The following is a 13,468-nucleotide window of genomic DNA, read 5'->3' as shown; positions in this document are numbered from 1 at the left end:
GCTTGAATATGTTGTTCCACTGCCTTCTGGCCTAGATTGTTTTTTTTAAATATTTATTTATTTTTTATTTATCTGTTTTGGCTGTGCTGGGTCTTAGTTGCAGCATGCGGGATCTCCTTAGTAGCGGCATGTGGACCCTTGGTTACATCATATAAACTCTTAGTTGCAGCATGCATGCAGGGTCTAGTTCCCCAACCAGGGATCGAACCCAGGCCCCCTGTACTGAGAGTGGGGAGTCTTACCCAGTGGACCACCAGGGAAGTCCCCGGCCTAGATTGTTTTTATTGGGAAGTCAACTGTTAATCTTAAGGAGATTCTTCTGTAAGTGATGAATTATTTTTCTCTTGCTGTTTTGAAGTTTTTCTCCACACTCACCCAGGACTTAGCCTCAGGAACAGGTAACTGGGGGAAATATGAGAAATACTGAAGTTTTCCTCTTGGGAATAAAGCCCTCTGACTGGGAGCTAGGGAAAAAGGAAGCCTGAAGTTCTTGGCTGGAACTGTGTAGGGTAGTGTCTTTGCCTTACTGAGCTAGACTGGAGGAGGGAGAGAGTGGTCTTGATTCAAATACCACAGACTCATCTTTTTAAACAAATTTTCATAGATTTTCTCTTTTTTTAAATATTTAATTAATTAATTAGGTTGCGCCAGGTTTTAGTTGCGGCACTTGGGTTCCTTAATTGCAGCTTGCCAGCTCCTTAGTTGGGCATGTGAACTCTTAGTTGCAGCATGCATGTGGGATCTAGTTCCCTGACCAGGGATTGAACCTGGGCCCCCTGCATTGGGAGCTTGGAGTCTTAACCACTGTGCCACCAGGGAAGTCCCTTCATAGATTTTCTTGAATAGATATTTCTTCATTTGCTGTTTGCCCTTAGGACTATTTCTAGAGGTTTTCATTGTTGTGGGGGTTTTTTCATAATTTTCACCAGTTTCACTGGAGAGTAGGTCAGCAGATCTCCAAGTCCTTCCCCCACTGTTTGCCCTTAGGACTATTTCTAGAGGTTTTAATTATTGTGGGGTTTTTTTTCATAATTTTCAGCAGTTTCACTGGAGAGTAGGTCAGCAGATCTCCAAGTTCTTCCCCCATGTGATTCTTTTTAATCCTCCTCTTATTCCTGCATGTTATCCTAGGATTTATTCATACTTCAGATAATGGGGGAGCCCATTAAGATTAGCACTGCAGTGACAATCAACTATATGTATTTTGTCTCCTATTGCTCTTTGAAAGGCCTCCCTAGATAATTCTTTACAGTTCTGCAGATAATGCCTTACCTTACCAAACTGAACTGTGAAAGTTCAGAACAAGCTGGGAAAAAGTGAACTTATTTGTGTAGGAGTGTTTTTAGTGCCTCTGTTAGAAGTGGAGGAGGTGAGTAGGAATTTCATACTGTAGGGAGAGTGCCTAAAAATAATTTACTTAAAACTTTGAAGGCAGTAAGTTGGTCTTAATTTTAGTGTTTCTCACTAAAACTTATAAATTTCTATTAAGTTTTCTGTTTTTCTTATTGGAGTATAACTGCTTTACAATGTTGTGTTAGTTTCTGCTGTAAGTTCTTAAAGCTTGTGAAGTAAGCAAGCTTTTAAGTTCCTATTATCCAGTTTTTGTTGTAATGTGGGCTTAACAAATTGTATACACCACAGTTAAGTCGTTAGTTCCTTAAAATCATTATCTAGCAATACACACAGACACACAAACAGACACACATCTCCTTCCTTTTAAACAGAAATAGGAACATACTATATATATTGTATAGAATCTTGCTTTTTTTCTCTCTTTTAATTTTTTAAATTAATATACTTTACTTTTTTAGAGCAGTTTTAGGTTTATAGAAAAATTGAACAGAAAGTACAGGGTTTCCCTATATCCCCTCTACCCCCACCCACACAGCACAGTTTCCCTATTATTAACATCTAACATTAGTTTGGTACATTTGTTAGAATTGATAAACCAATATTTATACATTATCATTAATTAAAGTCCATAGTTTATATTAATATTCAGTCTTTGTATTGTGTTTCCTATGGGTCTTGACAAATGTATAATGTCATGTATCTACCATTATGGTATCATACAGAATAGTTTCACAGCCCAAAAAATCCTCTGTGCTCTACCATTTTATCTTTCCCTCCTTTTCCCTGGACCCCTGGCAACCACTGATCTTTTAAATCTCTCTATACACTTGCCTTTTCCGGACTGTCGTATAATTGGAGTCATACATTATGCAACCTTTTCAGACGGCTTCTTTCACTTAGCAATGTGTATTTAAGGTTCCTTCATATTTTTTATGGCTTGATAGCTCATTTCTTTGTAATCACTTAATATTCCATCGTATGTATGTCTGACAGTTTGTTTATCCATTCACCTGATGAAAGATATCTTACCTGCTTTCAAGTTTTGGCACTTATGGATAAAGCTGCTATGAGCATTCATCTGCAGGGTTTTGTGGACATAAGTTTTTCAACTCATTTGGCTAAATACCAAGGAGTGCAATTTTTGCTGGATTTTATGATAAGACTATGTTTGCTTTGTTAGAAGCTATCAAACTGTCTTCCAAAGTGGCTGTATCATTTTGCATTCTCAACAGCAATGAGTGAGAATTCTGTTGCTCCACATCCTTACCAGCATTTGGTATTGTCAGTGTTTTAGATTTTAGCCATTCTAATAGGTGTTTGGTGGTATCTATCTCACTGTTTTAATTTACAGTTCCCTGATGACATATGATGTTGAACATCTTTTCATATGCTTATTTGCCATGTGTATATCTTCTTTGGTGAGGTGTGTGTTCAGATATTTTGCCCAATTTTTAATTTGATTGTTTTCTTTTTTCTTTATTTATTTGGTTGCACAGGGTCTTAGTTGTGGCCAGTGGGCGCCTTCGTTGCAGCTCAGCAGCTCCTTAGTTGCGGCTCAGCAGCTCCTTAATCGCAGCACGTTGCCTCCTTAGCTGTACCATGCAAACTCTTAGTTGCGGCATGCATGTGGGATCTAGTTCCCTGACCAAGGATCGAACCCGGGCCGCCTGCATTGGGAGTGTGGAGTCTTATTCACTGTGCCACCAGGGAAGTCCCTGATTGTTTTCTTATTGAGATTTAAGAGTGCTTTGTATATTTTGGATGCAGTTCATTTATCAGTTATGGGTTTTGCAAATATTTTCTCCAACTGTGTGGCTTCTCTTTTCAGTCTCTTAACAGTGTCTTTCACAGAGCAAAAGTTTTAAATTTTAATGATGTACTTCTTAGCCATTTTTTCTTTTGTGGATTATGCTTTTAGTATTGTATCTAAAAACTCATCACCAAACACAAGGTCATCTAGATTTTCTCCTATATTATTGTCTAGAAGTTTATAGTTTTGCATATTCCATTTAGGTCTATGATCCATTTTGAGTTAATTTTTGTGAAAAGTGTAAGCTCTATGTCTAGGTTCATTTCTTCTTGCATATGGATTTCTAGTTGTTCCAGTATCACTTATTAGAAGGACTTTCTTTCCTGAATTGCCTTTGCTCCTTTGTCAAAGATCAGTTGAGGGGCTTCCCTGGTGGCGCAGTGTTGGGAGTCCGCCTGCCGATGCAGGGGACACGGGTTCGTGCCCCGGTCTGGGAAGATCCCACATGCAGCGGAGCGGCTAGGCCCGTGAGCCATGGCCGCTGAGCCTGTGCGTCCGGAGCCTGTGCTCCACAACGGGAGAGGCCACGACAGTGAGAGGCCCGCGTACCGCAAAAAAAAAAAAAAAAAAAGATCAGTTGAGTATATTTCTGTGAGTCTATTTCTGGGCACTCTATACTGTTCTCTTGATCTTTTTGTCTGTTTTTTCACCAATATCACACTGTCTCACATACTGTAGCTTTATAGTACATTTTGAAGTCAGATAGTGTCTTTCTTCTGACTTTGTTCTTGTTCAACATCATGTTGGCTTTTCTGGTTCTATTGCCTTTCCATATAAACTTTAGAATCAATTTATTGATATCCAAATTGGATTTTTTAAAATAAATGTATTTATTTTTGGCTATGTTGGGTCTTCATTGCTGCGCGCGGGCTTTCTCTAGTTGCGGTGAGCGGGGGCTACTCTTTGTTGCGGTGCGTGGGCTTCTCGTTGCGGTGGCTTCTCTTGTTGTGGAGCACGGGCTCCAGGCACGCAGGCTTCAGTAGTTGTGGCTTGCGTGCTGTAGAGCGCAGGCTCAGTAGTTGTGGTGCATGGGCTTAGTTGTTCCACGGCATGTGGGATCTTCCCAGACCAGGGCTTGAACCCGTGTCCCCTGCATTGGCAGGTGGATTCTTAACCACTGTGCCACCAAGGAAGTCCCCTCCAAATTGGATTTTGATTGGGATTGCGTTGAATCTATAGATCAAGTTGGGAAGAACTGACATCTTGACAATATTGAGTTTTCCTATACGTGAACGTGGAATGTCTCTCCATTTATTATATTTAGATCTCCTCTGATTTCTTTAATGAATCTTGCTTTTTTTTTACTTGAGAGTTTATCTCAGAGATCACTTTATATTAACACATGCAGATAGACCTACCTTATTCTTTTTAACAACTGAGTAATATTTCATTGTGTGGTTGTACAAAAACTTACATAGCTATTCCCGTATTGATGGATGTCTAGGTTGTTCCCAATCTTTCTACTACAAACAGTGCTGCAGTGAAATTCTCTTATAATTTATCTTTGTGCACATGTGTGAGTAGATCTTTGGATAAGTTCTTAAGAATAAAGGTGTTTAGTCAAAAGTATGTACATTTAAAATTTTAGTAGCTTTTGCCAATTTTCCTCCAAAGAAGTTGTTTAAATTTATACTCCCAGAGCAGTACATGTGAGTGTTCATCTTCCATAGCCTCACCAACATAGCAGTTATCAAATTTTATAATTTTTCAGTTGGATCAGTGAAAAATAGATCTCATTATAGTGTTTATTTATAATTTCTTCTGAATGTAAGTTTGGGCATCTTTTTATCTATTTAAAAAACTGATTAGGGGCTTCCCTGGTGGCGCAGTGGTTGAGAATCTGCCTGCCAATGCAGGGGACACGGGTTCGAGCCCTGGTCTGGGAAGATCCCACATGCCACGGAGCAACTGGGCCCGTGAGCCACAATTACTGAGCCTGTGCGTCTGGAGCCTGTGCTCCACAACAAGAGAGACCGCGATAGTGAGAGGCCCGCGCACCGCGATCAAGAGTGGCCCCCACTTGCCGCAACTAGAGAAAGCCCTTGCACAGAAACGAAGACCCAACACAGCCATAAATAAATAAATAAAATTAAAAAAAAAACTGATTATGTGGGAAAAAAAGCTTGAATTATGGATGACTCACAATGCATTAAGATAAATAAATGAAAGTAAGTGGTAAAATATTTAAGATTTTTACTTTCTAAGTACAAGATGATTTTAGTATTCAGCTATTCTACATCATAAACCATTTATCATAATGTCCTTATATAAGTATTTGAAACAATTTTAGAATTATAATTAATTATTTTGGACTGCTACATGGCTTCTTATGCAATTTAAATATAAACTATTTAAGTTACTAATAAAACATGATAATATTTAATATATATCCTAAAGTTGCTATATGATATTGTAGTGAAAATTGATAAATGATACCACTTAACCATGCTGTTTTCTTTAGCCTTAACTTATTTTAAAAGTTCTTTTTTAGGGAATTCCCTGGTGATCCAGTGGTTAGGACTCTGTGCTTCCACTTCAGGGGGCATGGGTTCGATCCCTGGTTGGGGAACTAAGATCCCGCAAGCCCCACAGTGCAGCCAAAAAAAAAAAAAAAAGTTTTTTCAGAAAAGATGTTTTATATGTTTTTCTATGAAAAGTGATTTATTCTTGTCTGTTTCAGACCTGTGGATATCTGGGCTTTGGGCTGTATGATCATTGAGATGGCCACTGGAAATCCCTATCTTCCTAGCAGCTCTGATTTGGATTTACTTCATAAAATTGTTTTAAAAGTAGGTAGGTATTACTGAAATATACTGTTAAATGTCTCAAATAAGTGTTTCCAGATCAATTCTGCTTGATATTCAAATTTAGTGTTTTCTTTATAAGAACAGGGAAGCATATTTTTTTGATAGATGGGAGTAGATGGATGCTTTGGGCTGATAAAAAAGGTAGAAAATTCTCCTCCGTTTTTTTTTACTTAATATAAATTTATTTATTTATGGCTGCATTGGGTCTTTGTTGCTGCACACAGGCTTTCTCTAGTTGTGGTGAGCGGGGGCTGCTCTTCATGGCGGTGCTCGAGCTTCTCATTGCAGTGGCTTCTCTTGTTGTGGAGCATGGGCTCTAGACGCATGGGCTTCAGTAGTTGTGGCACACGGGCTCTAGAGCACAGGCTCAGTAGTTGTGGTACACTGGCTTAGTTGCTCCATGGTGTGTGGGATCTTCCTGGACCAGGGATCGAACCAGTGTCCCCTGCATTGGCAGGCAGATTCTTAACCACTGCACCACCAGGGAAGTCCCTCTCCTCTGTTTTTGAAATTAATATTTTTCTTTACCAGGATCCAAATAGCTATGCCATGTTTTGATGTTTGATACTAAGAAAAATAGTAAAATAGGAACCTACTTCAATTTGTCTGAAAGTTGTTTTAAAATTTTGGCTTCTACAAATACTTGCTTCTTTCAAAGAGGACTTTTAAGTAATAGAGTTGATTTTGATGTTTTTAAAAAGTGTTTGGAGGACTTCCCTGTTGGCACAGTGGTTAAGAATCTGCCTGCCAATGCAGAGGACACGGGTTCGAGCCCTCATCTGGGACGATCCCACATGCCATAGAGCAACTAAGCCTGTGCACCACAACTACTGAGACTGCGCTCTAGAGCCCACGAGCCACAACTACTGAGCCCTGACACCACAACTACTGAAACCCACGCACCTAGGGCCCGTGCTCCACAACAAGAGAAGCCACTGCAATGAGAAGCCCGTGCACCACAACAAAGAGTAGCCCCCACTCGCCACAACTAGAGAAAGCCCACGTACAGCAATGAAGACCCAACACAGCCAAAATAAATAAATTTATAATAAATAAATAAATAAAGTGCTTGGAAATAGAAAACCAATTATTTACTGAGAAAACTTTTTTTTAAACCACAGTAGATAAGCAGAGAGCTGATCTGCTTTGACTACCAAAACATTTTCATGGTTAGCATTGCTCATGGAGTTTCAAGGGTTTTATATATATATACCTCTGAATGAGGAGCTTGAGGAGCCTTTTTTGTGGTGAGGAAGCTATACATAAACATGTAATTACAGGATCATGAGAAAGGTACTGTGAACAACTATAAAAACCGTGAATCTGGGTAAATATTCATTAAAGATACAGTTCAGAGCCGTAAAGCATCATACTTTTTTCTGTCATCTTTAAAGTTCTGGTTATGAGATTAATGTTAGAAGGACCTCTAGAGACGGTGGGATCAATTTTGTTATTTTACAAATGAGGAAACCAAGGCACAGAAAAGGAAGATTTGCCCAAGATCACAGAATTAGTTATAGCAGAACTAGTGCTAGAATTTAGCTCTCTCCATTCCTATTTATAGTTCTTTCCATTCTACTACTACTCTATAGCCTTGTTTCTTCTTTGCAGGATTCCTATTTCTATATAACTTTAGTATTTTAGCTGTTTTGAGTAAGGCTTTGCTGATGAACACTTGCTAGTTAAACCATTTATATACCCTTATAGAAATATGTAAAAGTTTGAATGTGCCTTTTCTAATGGCATTATATGTCTTGTACTTTGGGAAAAGAATATGCACATGTGGTTTTATATTTTCTACTGCCTATGTACTATCAATAGATTACTGGGGAAACTCACATTTTTTTATGCTATATTCAGATAGTTCCTTGTTCAACTTTAAAAAATTAAAAGAACTTAACTGTTATTCTCCCTTTTTAGTAATTTAATGCAGACTACGTAACAGTTTATTATTTTGATTGTAGAATAATTTCCCGGTTTTCTTAGGTATATATTTTTTCTCTTTTCAGGCAATTTGACACCTCACTTGCAGAATATCTTTTCCAAGAATCCCATTTTTGCTGGGGTGGTCCTTCCTCAAGTTCAACACCCCAAAAATGCAAGAAAAAAATACCCAAAGCTAAATGGATTGTTGGCAGATATTGTTCATGTATGTTAAGAGATTAAGGACTTATACTGGGAAATTTGCATAAATTATAATACAGTTTTAGGATATTACTTTAATGAGATTCCAAAAGGATTCATGAAGTAATGTTATCTGTTAAAAGTTACTATATTCCTCTGTCTTTATGTCTTAAGTTCAGAGAAATTAAAAGTCACAGACTGTTAGAAATGAAAGGCCCCTGGGGTAATCCTATTATTTTTTTGTTTATCCCAATTTTATTGATAATTAGGGATAAACTGGAAAATTTTAAGGACTTACCGTGTTTATCAACACCTCTTAACAGCCAGTCTTCCTAGCAGTCTACCCAAGGGATTTGTTCCTTGTACAGTGGTATTCTAAGGTATGCACAAGGCGTTCGCAGCTGCAGTTTTAATGTTGTTTGAGGATACACCAGTACCAAAATTCAGGTTGAATCGGAGGAAGCAAAACATTATATAGCACTTCTAAGTTAGTTTAAAATTTAAATTTTATTTTGAACTACATAATAAATATACCAGCATACTTAGTACAAAATTCAAAATGTGAGAGAGTTACTTGCTTCTATTTATTTTCTCTTTCCAGCCAATTTCCTTTCCCAGGGTCAACTAAACAACTTGTTTCCAATGTACAGCCCTTAAAAAAAGTGGTTACCTAAATTTCAAAGCAAGTATAGTGTGGTGTTTATAAGAAGGGGCTCTGGATTCACATGAACTTTGTTTAAAACTCAGCTCTGTCACTAATTAGCTCTGTAAACTTGAGCAAGTCAATCTCCATGCCTCAGTTTACTGGGCTATAAAACAACATTAACAATATTTATTTTCTGGAGCTGGAGGATTAAATGAGGTAATGGTAGAAGTATTCTCAGTGCAGAGCCTTGAATAAGCTATCAACAAATGTTGTTAATGTTAACTGTTGTTGCTGTTATTTAGATAAAACTAAACATATGACATGTAACATCTAAAGACTATTATCAAAGGAAGAAGGTTGTTTCTTTGGTACTTGGAAAGAACTAAAGTTTATTAAAGGATAAGACTTGTTTACTACATTTTCACTTCAGTTTCTTTCTTTTTTCATGTCATAATTTTGATCATACAAAGAATACATAATGATCATAAGAAAAATAGGAATACTTGATAAACAAAGAGGAGAAGTTAAGATTTTCCCAACCCCACAATCCAGGAAAAATTACTATTAACATTTTGGTTTATATACTTCTGGGCTTTTCCCAACCAACTACAAGCATAGAAGTTTATGCTATTTAAAAGGTATCATACTTTACACACTGGTATGTAATCTGTTTATTTTCTCTTAGCAGCATATTTTAAGCATACTACCATGTCAGTAAGTATGGAGCTACATCATAATTTTAGGGCTTACATAGTGTTTCATTGTATGACTGTACTATAGTTTATTTAACTGATCTTGCAATTTGGACATTTGTTTTCAGGTTTTTTCTCTCACTGTTGGTAAAGTTGCTACAGTGAACATCTTTTTGTTTTTGTTTTTGTTTTGTGGTACGCGGGCCTCTCACTGTTGTGGCCTCTCCCGTTGCGGAGCACAGGCTCCGGACGCGCAGGCTCAGCAACCATGGCTCACGGGCCCAGCCGCTTCGCGGCATGTGGGATCTTCCCAGACCAGGGCACGAACCCGCGTCCCCTGCATCGGCAGGCGGACTCTCAACCACTGCGCCACCAGGGAAGCCCAGTGAACATCTTTTATATGTCTTTATGAACTTGTATTGTTGGGATAAATTCCTAGAAGTGCGACTAGTGGACCAAAGGGTTTACACTTTTTAGGACTTTTGATATATTTTGCTGTTTTTTTCTCCAGAAAGGTTTCATTAATTTATACTCAAGTAGCATTGGATATAAATCTCCATTCTCAATCTAACATTGAATATTATAATTTTTTATTTTTAAATTTTATTTATTTATTTTTGGCAGCATTGGGTCTTCGTTGCTGTGTGCAGGCTTTTCTCTAGTTGTGGCAAGTGGGGCTACTCTTCATTGTTGTGCATGGGCTTCTCATTGCGGTGGCTTCTCTTGTTGAGGAGCACGGGCTCTAGGCGTGTGGGCTTCAGTAATTGTGGTGCATGGGCTCAGTAGTTGTGGCTCTCGGGCTCTAGAGCACAGGCTCAGTAGTTGTGGCTCACAGGCTTAGTTGCTCCTCAGCATGTGGGATCTTCCTGGACCAGGGCTCGAACCTGTGTCCCCTGCATTGGCAGGCGGATTCTTAACCACTGCACCACCAAGGAAGTCCCAGAATATTATAATTTAAAAAATATTCGCCAACTTAATAAACTAGAAATAAAATACCTTTCTTAAAATTGCACTTAGGTCGTTACAGGAAAGTTGGACATTTTACTAATATTCATTGGTCATTTGTATTTCTTATTTTAAGAATCCTTAAGCTATTTGTCATTTCAAGTATCTTTTTATATTGATTTGCAAAATAATAAACATATTAGTCTTTTGTTGTATATGTTGTAACTACTTTTTTTCAACTTGAATAATATGGTGATTGGAATGCCACATTTATCGTAGACAAAATGCTTATACATGCTTGGGTCTGTTTCTATTTTGTTGATTTCTCTCTTTATTCTAGTACAGACACAGTTTTGATTGATTAGTGTAACTTTAAAATACATCTTTTTGTTTTTTGGCCACACCGCACGGCTTGTGGAATCTTAGTTCCCCGACCAGAGATTGAACCCAGGCCCTGGCAGTGAAAGCGCCTAGTCCTAACCACTGGACCACCAGGGAATTCCCTAAAATACATCTTAATACCTGGTGTAGAGCATGTATTTTTTTCCTAGATTTAAATTTTTTTAACAATTTTATTGTGGTATAATTTCTGTACAGTAAACTATATGTACTTCAGGTATATAATTTGATGAGTTGATAGATGTATACACCTGTGAAACCACCACTACAACAAAGATACCTAACATTTCCATCACTCCCCAAAATGTCCTTGCGTCCTTTTGTAATCCATCTTTCCCTTCATTCCTATCCCCAGATAACCACTGATTTACTTTGTAACTATAGTTTACATTTTCTAGAATAGTCTACAAATGGAATCAAACAGTATATACTCTTTTATGTCAGGCTTCTTTATCAGCATTGTAGTCTAGAGATTCAGTTCATGTTTTTGTGTGTATCGGTAGTTTGTTCCTTTTTATTGCTGAGTAGTATTACATTGTATGGATATATCACAATTTTTTATCTATTCTCCTGTTTTGGGTTGTTTCCTCTTTTTGGCTTTTACAAATAAAATTGCTATTAACACTCACTTATAAGTCTTTGTGTAGATGTGTATTTTTATTTTCAGGGGGAACTGCCAGTCTGTTTCTCAAAGTGTGGTATTTTACATTTTCCAAACTAGGGCAAGTATTTAAATTTTGTGAATTATATTATTCACAGAAAGAATATTTATCTGCTTCTAATAGGCTATGACCTTTTGGCATTTTTCTTCCTAAGTTTTGTTGTTGGATAACTATTACGTACTAAAATAAGCACGTATTTTGAGCTAGTTGCAGTCTTAAGGATCTGAATATTCCCACATCATAAAGATAATGGACTCAGTTTTACTTTGTGAGTCAACTTTTTTTTAATTGTGGTAAAAAACACATAACATATAATCTATCCTCTTACCAAATTTTAATATGTACAGTACAGTGTTGTTAACTATATTCACATTGTTGTATAGCAGATCTCTACAACTTTTTCTGTGAATCAATTTAAATGTACACCTTTTGAAATAAACAAAAGTGTAATATTGTATGCAATTACTTTGGATATTCTGGACTTTAACTATCTTTTATATTTATGAGATCTTAGACAAATTACTGGTCCTCTCTGGGCCTTAGTCTTCTCATCTGTACAATGAGGATAGTAATACTACCCACCTTGTAGGATTGTTGTTGGGATCAAGTAATAGGAAAAGGCTAGATAGAGTGTTGTATGGCACATAGTAAGCATAAATAAAAGTTAACTATTATTAGTATGTTTTGCCTTCTTTTAGAGGAAGAATGAATATTATAAGGTAAATAGCTTTTATTCAAATTCTATCTTTAATATTTTGATTAAAGAAATGTGTTCTATTTATAATTATATCATTTAATTATATATAGATTCCTTATGTGCATCTATTATCCAAAACTCTTTTTTAAAATAATTTAAAATTATTTATTTATTTATTTTTAAAGGCTGCATTGGGTCTTCGTTGCTGTGCGCGGGCCCTCTCTAGTTGCAGCAAGCGGGGGCCACTCCTCGCTGTGGTGCGCGGGCCTCTCACCGTGGTCGCCTCTCCTGCTGCGGAGCACAGGGTCTAGGTGGGTGGGCTTCAGTAGCTGTGGCACATGGGCTTTAGCAGCTGTGGCACGCGGGCTTCAGTAGCTGTGGCACGCGGGCTTCAGTAGCTGTGGCACGTGGGCTTTAGTAGCTGTGGCACGTGGGTTCAGCTGCTCCGCAGCATGTGAGATATTCCTGGACAAGGGCTCGAACCCACATCCCCTGCATTGGCAGGCAGACTGTTAACCACTGCGCCACCAGGGAAGCCCCTTATCCAAAACTCTTACTTCCATTGCCTCTTTTTGTTTTGTGGGGTTTTTTTGGTTCTCTATTCAGTTGAAGTCCTCCCAAGTTAGGGAAACAGAAAAGAGCTGTTCTGATACTGGGTTATTGAAAGATTTGGGGGCTTGGATATTTGTGAAACTGTTTTATGCCATAGAAAGAGCACCAGATTAGTAATCAGACAATATGGATTAAAATTCTAGTTTGGCAAATCACTAATCATGCTTCTAGTTCTGTAAAATGGAAATGATAATCCATGAACTTTCCACCTTACAGGGCTGATAAGAGGATCAAAATGAGCTAATTAATTCCTGCTAATTCCAGCAGAAATAGACCGACTTCTGTTTTGGCTAGAATCACAGACCATTTAACCTGTAATAATGCCTTACACGTACAAATTTCTTAGGGAAATAAGTGGTCAGAACTCACTGTTGGAAATTCCTGAGGTCTAATTCCATCTTTTCAAGAACTATTTTAGCTCTGGGTAATTAATTACACCTACATTTGTGAAATAAATTTAACATTTACCTTTAGGAGCCCTGTTAAGAGTTTGTTTAACATAGAATCTTTTTTCATTTTCTAGGCTTGTTTACAAATTGATCCTGCTGAGAGGATATCATCTACTGATCTTCTGCATCATGAGTATTTTACTAGAGATGGATTTATTGAAAAGTAAGCATTTTGAGGGAGTGTGGACTTTTTCGTGTTTTATATTAGGATGTTTTGCTAGCATGAAAATTGCTATGTAGGTTAATGTTACACAACAGAAGAATTCAATTTA

General features: G+C 37.6%; 1 protein-coding gene across 5 annotated transcripts in view; it reads left to right on the top strand.

The window, feature by feature from the left end:
- The window catches only part of CDKL3 (cyclin dependent kinase like 3), a 95,264-nt gene that overhangs the window by 23,525 nt on the left and 58,271 nt on the right, over positions 1-13,468 (top strand). For 4 of the 5 annotated variants that reach the window (XM_089908452.1, XM_089908453.1, XM_089908454.1 and 1 more), the window contains exons 4-6: positions 5,844-5,956; positions 7,980-8,119; positions 13,271-13,359. In XM_089908452.1, coding sequence (XP_089764578.1) covers positions 5,844-5,956; positions 7,980-8,119; positions 13,271-13,359 — 342 coding nt within the window. Of the gene's footprint in view, positions 1-5,843; positions 5,957-7,979; positions 8,120-13,270; positions 13,360-13,468 lie in introns of those variants that run through there. The other variant, XM_089908456.1, reaches the window with a different exon arrangement.

The sequence above is a fragment of the Delphinapterus leucas genome, chromosome 3, assembly GCF_059928025.1.
Source record: "Delphinapterus leucas isolate spDelLeu-1000000601 "Yukka" chromosome 3, BTC_Dleu_Yukka2, whole genome shotgun sequence".
In the NCBI taxonomy this organism is placed as follows: Eukaryota; Metazoa; Chordata; class Mammalia; order Artiodactyla; family Monodontidae; genus Delphinapterus; species Delphinapterus leucas.
Note: the sequence above shows the minus strand (reverse complement) of the source record. Positions and strands in the feature narration are given on the sequence as shown.